The sequence below is a fragment of the Mandrillus leucophaeus genome, unplaced genomic scaffold, assembly GCF_000951045.1.
Source record: "Mandrillus leucophaeus isolate KB7577 unplaced genomic scaffold, Mleu.le_1.0 Scaffold734, whole genome shotgun sequence".
In the NCBI taxonomy this organism is placed as follows: domain Eukaryota; kingdom Metazoa; phylum Chordata; class Mammalia; order Primates; family Cercopithecidae; genus Mandrillus; species Mandrillus leucophaeus.
Genome location: NW_012107964.1, coordinates 751,879 through 759,015, shown reverse-complemented (window position 1 = coordinate 759,015; position 7,137 = coordinate 751,879). Strand labels below are relative to the sequence as shown.

The window sequence follows — 7,137 nt, the reverse complement described above, 5'->3', positions numbered from 1 at the left end:
TTTTTTTCAACATAGTTCTGGAAATCCTAGCCAGAGCAATTAGGCAAGACAAGAAAATAAAAGATATCCTAACTGGAAAGGAAAAAGTGAAATTGTCTCTGTTGATGACATGATATTATACAAAGAAAATCCTAAAGAATCCACCAAAAAGCTGTTAGAACTGATAAATTCAGTAAAGTTGTAGGAAACAAAATCAATAATAAAAATTAGTGGCATTTTTATACACTAATAACAAGCTATCTGAAAAAGAAATTAAGAACACAATTCCATTGACAATAGCAACAACAATAACAAAATACTTATTTTATTGTCTATTTATATTCATATTTGATTATCAAATACTTCTTTATAAGACTTGTATACTAAAAACTATAAAACCCTTGTGAAAGAAATAGAAGAAAATACAAATAAATGTAAAGATATCCCATGTTAATGGAGTAAAAGAATTAACATTGTTAAAATGTCTGTACTACCCAAAGCAATCTACAGATTCAATGCAATTCATATCAACATTCCAATGTCATTTTTCATAGAAAATGTCAAGAAAAAATAATCCTTAAATTCATATGGAACCACAGAAGACCTCAAATTGTCAAAACAATCTTGAGCAAAAAGAATAAAGCTAGAGGCATCACACCACCTAACTTCAAAATATATTATGAAGCAATCAAAATAGAATGATCCTAACCAAAACAAAACAAAATCAACCAACCAAACAAAAACAGACTCACTGACCAATGGAATCTCATAGAAAGCCAAGAAATAAACCTATGCATTTATAGTCAATTGATTTTTGACAAAAACGCTTAGAACATACATTGGAGAAAGGACAGACTATTCAATAAATGATGCTGGGAAAACTGGTTATCCTCATGCAGAAGAATAAAATTAGACCCTCATCTTACACCCTGCACAAAACTCAACTAAAAATGGGTTAAAGACTTAGACCTGAAACTATAAAACTACCAGAAGAAAATACAGGGAAAAACTTCACAACATTGGCTTAGGCAAGGAAACTTTGGATATGATCCCAAAGGCTCAGGCAACAAAATAAAAATAGACAAATGGAATTGCATTGTATTAGTCCATTTTTACGCTGCTGATAAAGACATACCTGAGACTGGGTAATTTATAAAGAAAAAGAGGTTTAATGGTCTCACAGTTCACGTGGCTGGGGAGGCCTCACAATCATGGAGAAAGGAAAGGGGGAGCAAGTCTTACATGGTGTCAAGCAAGAGAGAATGAGAACCAAGTGAAAGGGGTTTCCCTTTATAAAACCATCAGATTTCATGAGACGTATTCACTACGATGAGAACAGTATGGGGGAAACTACCCCCATGACTCAATTATCTCTCACTGGGGTCCCTCCCACAACATGTGGGAATTATAGGAGCTACAATTCAAGATGAAATTTGAGTGGGGACACAGCCAAGCCATATCATTCCACCCCTGGCCCCTCCCAAATCTCATGTTCTCACATTTCAAAGCCAATCATGCCTTCCCAACAGTCCCCTAAAGTCTTAACTCGTTTCAGCATTAACTAAAAAGTCCACAGCCCAAAATCTCATCCAAGACAAGGCAAGTCCCTTCTGCCTATGAACCTGTAAAATCAAAAGCAAGTTAGTTACTTCCTAGATACAATGGGGGTAGAGGCACTGAATAAATACACCCATTCCAAATGGGAGAAATGGGCCAAAACGAAGGGACTAAAGGCCCCACGCAAGTCAGAAATTCAGTGGGGCAGTTAAATCTTAAAGCTCCAAAATAATCTCCTTTGACTTCACATCTCATATTTAGGTCATGCTGATGCAAGAGGTGGGTTCCCATGGTCTTGGGCAGCTTTGCCCTGTGGAGTTGCAGGGTACAGCCTCCCTCCTGGCTGCTTTCACAGGCTGAACTTGAGTGTCTGCAGCTTTTCCAGGTGAACAGTGCAAGGTGTCGGTGGATCTACCATTCTGGGATCTGGAGGACAGTGGCCCTCTTCTCACAGCTCCACTAGGCAGTGCCCCAGTGGGGACTCTGTGTGGGGGCTTCAACCCCACATTTCCCTTCTGCACTGCCCTAGCAGAGGCTCTCAATGAGGGCCGCACCCCTGCAGCAAACTTTGCCTGAACATCCAAGCATTTCCATACATACTGTGAAATCTAGGCAGAAGTCCCCAAACCTCAATTCTTGACTTGTGTGCACCCACAGGCTCAACATCATGTAGAAGCTGCCAAGGCTTGGGGCTTGCACCCTCTGAAGCCATGGCCTGAGCTGTACCTTGGTCCCTTTTAGCCATGACTAGAGCAGCTGGAATGCAGGGCACCAAGTCTCTAGGCTGCACACAACATGGGGACCCTAGGACTGGCCCATGAAACCATTTTTTCCTCCTAGGCCTCCAGGCCTGTGGTAAGAGGGGCTGTGAGAAATCTCTTTGACATGCCCCGGAGAGACATTTTCCCTGTTGTCTTGGCCATTAAATTTTGGTTGTTCATTACTTATGCAAATTTCTGCAGCCCGCTTGAATTTCTCCTCAGAAAATGGGGTTTTCTTTTTCTATCACATCATCAGGCTACAAATTTTCCAAACTTTTATGCTCTGTTTCCCTTTTAAACCTGAATGCTTTTAACAGCACCCAAGTCACCTCTTGAATGCTTTGCTGCTTAAAAATTTTTTCCACCAGATACTCTAAATCATCTCCCTCAAGTTCAAAGTTCCACAAATCTCTAGGGCAAGGGCAAAATGCTGCCAGCCTCTTTGATAAAACATGGCAAGCATTACCTTTACTCCAGTCCTCATCTCCACCTGAGACCACGTCAGCCTGGATTTCATTGTCCAAATCATTATCAGCATTTTGGTCAAAGCCATTCAACAAGTCTCTACGAAGTTCCAAACTTTCCCACATTTTCCTCTCTTCTTCTGAGCCCTCCAAACTGTTGCAACCTCTGCCTGTTACTCAGTTCCAAAGTTGCCTCCTGGCAGAGAAATTGTTTTGGGATGATTTGAGCACATTACATTTATTGTCCACTTTATTTCTATTATTATTACATTGTAATATATCATGAAATAATTATACAACTCACCATAATGTAGAATCAATGGGATAAATTTTAGCAAGTATAAATGAAGGCTTAATGAATTTTTTTTTTTTTTTTGAGACGGAGTCTTGCTGTGTCACCCAGGCTGGAGTGCAGAGGTGTGATCTTGGCTTACTGCAATCTCTGCCTCCCAGGTTCAAGCTATTCTCCTGTCTCAGCCTCCCAAGGAACCAGGATTTCAGTTGTGTGCCACCATGCCTAGCCAATTTTTGTATTTTCAGTAGAGGCAGGTTTTGCCATGTTGGCCAGGCTAGTCTCAAACTCTTGACCTCAAGTGATCCACCTGCCTCACCCTCCCAAAGTGCTGGCATTACAGGCATGAGCCACCATGCCTGGCCTATTTCTTTTTCTTTTCTTTCCTTCCTTTTTTTTTTTTTTTCTTTTTTTTTTTGATAGCTGGGTGGCAGATGTATAAATTGTCATTGACCTAACAGAACTAAGTTGGGCCACGGAGAAAACTGAGAGTATCACGATTTAAAACACAGAATTCTCAAATGGACCACTGTGTTTAGACCTGATTGTGGAATGGAATGCCACACCTAGGCATATGAGGTATGGTTGGGGCACTGTCACATGTCCAGCTTGGGAGCCATCATGTGTCCAGGTCGGGAGAGGTAAATGGAGGAGACACAGACATGTGATGGGGGTGCAGTCACACGTCCAGGTCAGGCACCCTCACTTGCTGGGAATGCCATCTCCTGGTGGGAGCCAGTCACATGTTGGGGTGCAGCCACCTGGTGGGGGCGCAATCCTGTGCTGGAGACACAGTCACCTGTCAGGAACTAGTCACCGGCTGGGGGCGCTGCCTCGAGCCTCATGGCGGCCCTTGCTTCCGGCATGGGCCCACTCAGACCCTGTGCCCTGGGCCTTCTGCTGCTGCTCCTGGTGGTGCCCCCTCCCGGGGTCGCAGCCTCGGTCCACAGACACCCAGAGAACCAGGGAATCTCCCTGACTGGCAGCGTGGGTAGGCCCTGCCCCAGGGGCGGGCGGGCGGCTGGAGACATTGCCCTTGGGGCCTCTCTCGGTGCCGGGCCTCCTCCTCTATGTCGCCTGCCTGCCTCTGCCCCTCCCCGATGTCCACTGCCTTCCCTTCCTCCTGTGTCCCCTGCCCCTCCCCCGCATCCCCTGCCTGCCCTACCTCTCCCGTGGCTCCAGCGTGGCTCCACCGTGAGCTCCGTTCTCCCTGCAGCCTGTGGTCGGCCCAGCATGGAGGGGAAGATCCTGGGCGGTGTCCCTGCGCCGGAGAGGAAGTGGCCGTGGCAGGTCAGCGTGCACTACGCGGGCCTGCACGTCTGCGGCGGCTCCATCCTCAATGAGTACTGGGTGCTGTCGGCTGCGCACTGCTTTCGCCGGTGAGGGGGCGCGGCCCCGGGATGGTGTGGGTAGGTGGGCCTGCACGGCGTGCCCACAGCAGCTTGGATGGACCCCACGCAAGCCTCCCCCTTCACTACTGTCGGCCCTCTTCACCACTGTCCACCCGCACAAGGCCAGGTCCCCACCAGTGAGGCTGGTCCCCAAACACACAGCTGGGTCCCCATCCGTGAGGCGGGTCTCCCAAGTGCACAACCAGGTCCTCAAGAGTTGACACCGGTCCCGAAGATCACGGCCAGGTCCCCACATGCAAGGCTGATCCCCTAAGTGTATGGTTAGGTTCCCATGAGCTAGGTTGGTCCTCAAATGCACAACCTGGTCCCTACGTGCAAGGCTGGTCCCCTAAGTGCACGACCAGGTCCCCACGAGTGAGGTTGGTTCTCAAGGGCACAGCCAGATTCCCACAAGTGAGGCTGGTCTCTAAGCACCTGGCCTTCCCGATTGCTCCTCCAACAGCCCCATTCACCAAAGCTGCCCCGCACAGCAGGCATGCCTCTACTGTGGCCATCTGGCCTCCAGAAGGATGTGTGCAGCCAGGTTATCTAAGAGTGAGAGCAAGTCTCACATGCATGGGCTGCTGGCCTGTACAGCTGGTGGCTGTGTACAGACTTGGGTCCCCAGAGCCTCCAGGGCCAAGTCGACTCCTTAGGGGGCAACTCTGCCAGACAGCCAGATAGGTCCCTACTATGCTGCAGGAAGAAGCTGGCTTTTCAGTCCCACTGAGTGAGCACCAGCCCCCTGTGCTTGGAGTCCCCAGGCTTGTGGGCTGACCACACAGGAAGCTGCAGGCATTGTGCCTCTGTTCTCACCCCCACAGGGACAAGAATATCAAAATTTATGACATGTACGTAGGCCTTGTAAACCTCAGGGTGGCCGGCAACCACACCCAGTGGTATGAGGTGAACAGGGTGATCCTGCACCCCACATATGAGGTGTACCACCCCGTCGGAGGTGACGTGGCCCTGGTGCAGCTGAAGACCCGCATTGTGTTTTCTGACTCCGTGCTCCCGGTCTGCCTTGCAACTCCAGAAGTCGACCTTACCAGTGCCAATTGCTGGGCTACAGGATGGGGACTAGTCTCACAACAAGGTAGGAATACAGTGCAGGGCTTTGTGGGCAGGATGAAGGCTTCTATTCCACCACAGGGAAGAAAATGCTCTGCCAACTAAGGGGGGCCAGGTGTTTGGGGACAGGAATCCCCACCCGTCAATCAACATTTATTTGTCAGTGTGGATATTTTGTTGTTTTGTTTTATTTCTGACTGGCTTTGTTGTATGCAGAAAAATACAGCTACTTTGATGTGAAGTTGGTATGCAGTATATCAAGAACACAAATTTAAAAGCATAGTTTTCCTTAGGATTGTAAATGGGACTTAGAAATCTCTTTTAGCTTATCTAAAAACCATTTGCTATCAAACCTTTCTCCAGAAAGACCTGTGCATTCTTTGTAGATTTATACCTGGGCACTTTTCAATATTTAGGTCTATTCAAAAGAATTTTTTAAATTGCATTTGCTAATTAGTCACAGCTATTGATTTTTGCACATTGATCTTATATCCAGTCATCTTATAGAATTTATTTTTAGTAGTTTATCAACTATTTTGACAGTTCTAGATAAAAGATAATATTTTCTTCTAGTAAAGACTATTTTATCACTCTCTTCCCATATTTTATCTTTTATTTATTTTTCTTGTCTTCTTACAATGGTTGGAACCTCCAGTAGAAATGATGCCAGATCTTTTCTTGGTTTTGGTTTGGTTGGAAATGCTTGTAATGGTTCACTACAGCATTTGTGGCCTGGCCTGGAGATTTCAGGTTGATGTATTACACCAGATTTGAAAAGTTACCTTTTATAGCTGATTTACTTAATTAAAAAAAATTATAGATAATTATTGATTTTATTGAAATGCTTGCAGCAACTCTTGATAGGATCATATAGTTTTGCTCTTTTAATCTATTGATGCCAAGAATAGGCATTTAAGCTGGGTGCAGTGGCTCACACCTGTAAATCCCAGCACTTTGGGAGGCTAAGGTGGGAGGATTGCTTGAGCCCAGGAGTTTGAGACCAGCCTGGGCAACATGGTGAGATCCTGTCTCTACAAAAAAAGCTGACTTAGCTGGGCTTGATGGCATATGCCTGTAGTCCCAGCTACTCAGGAGGCTAACGTGGAAAGATCTCTTGATCCCACTTGATCCCAGAAGGTCAAGGCTTCAATGAGCCAAAACTGCACCAAAGCCTGGGCAACAGTGAGACCTTCTCTCAAAAAAAAAAAAAAAAAAAAAAAGGTATTTAATGTGAGATGGGTCTAGAATTTTTTCTTAGCTGATTTTAATCTTTAGCATCAGTGTACTGCTGACTTTGTAGAATGAGTCAAAACTTTACCATTTATTTGTACTGTCTGCAATAGTTTCTATTAAAGTAAAGATTAGCTACTTCTTGAAGGTTTGATGTGGCCATAAAACACTCTGATCCTAGTACCTTTTGTGGGTATAAACGATTACTCTATCTTACTTTCTGTTATGGCTACTGGTTCATTCCAATTTTTAAATTTATTCTTAGGCCAATTTTGATGGATTATATTTTTCTAGAAAGTTGTTCATTTTATTCCAGATTTTGAATATAATGATATTGCGTAAGATTGTAATTCATGTGCTATTATTATTTTTCTGACCTCTCTTCAGTCCTT

At 45.2% G+C, this 7,137-nt stretch overlaps 1 protein-coding gene across 1 annotated transcript in view; it reads left to right on the top strand.

Annotated features, from left to right (window-relative positions):
• The first annotated feature begins 3,896 nt into the window (after positions 1-3,896).
• The window catches only part of PRSS38 (protease, serine, 38), a 39,632-nt gene continuing 36,391 nt past the window's right edge, over positions 3,897-7,137 (top strand). The window contains exons 1-3 of the mRNA XM_011965734.1: positions 3,897-4,044; positions 4,270-4,432; positions 5,269-5,540. Coding sequence (XP_011821124.1) covers positions 3,897-4,044; positions 4,270-4,432; positions 5,269-5,540 — 583 coding nt within the window. The remainder of the gene's footprint in view (positions 4,045-4,269; positions 4,433-5,268; positions 5,541-7,137) is intronic.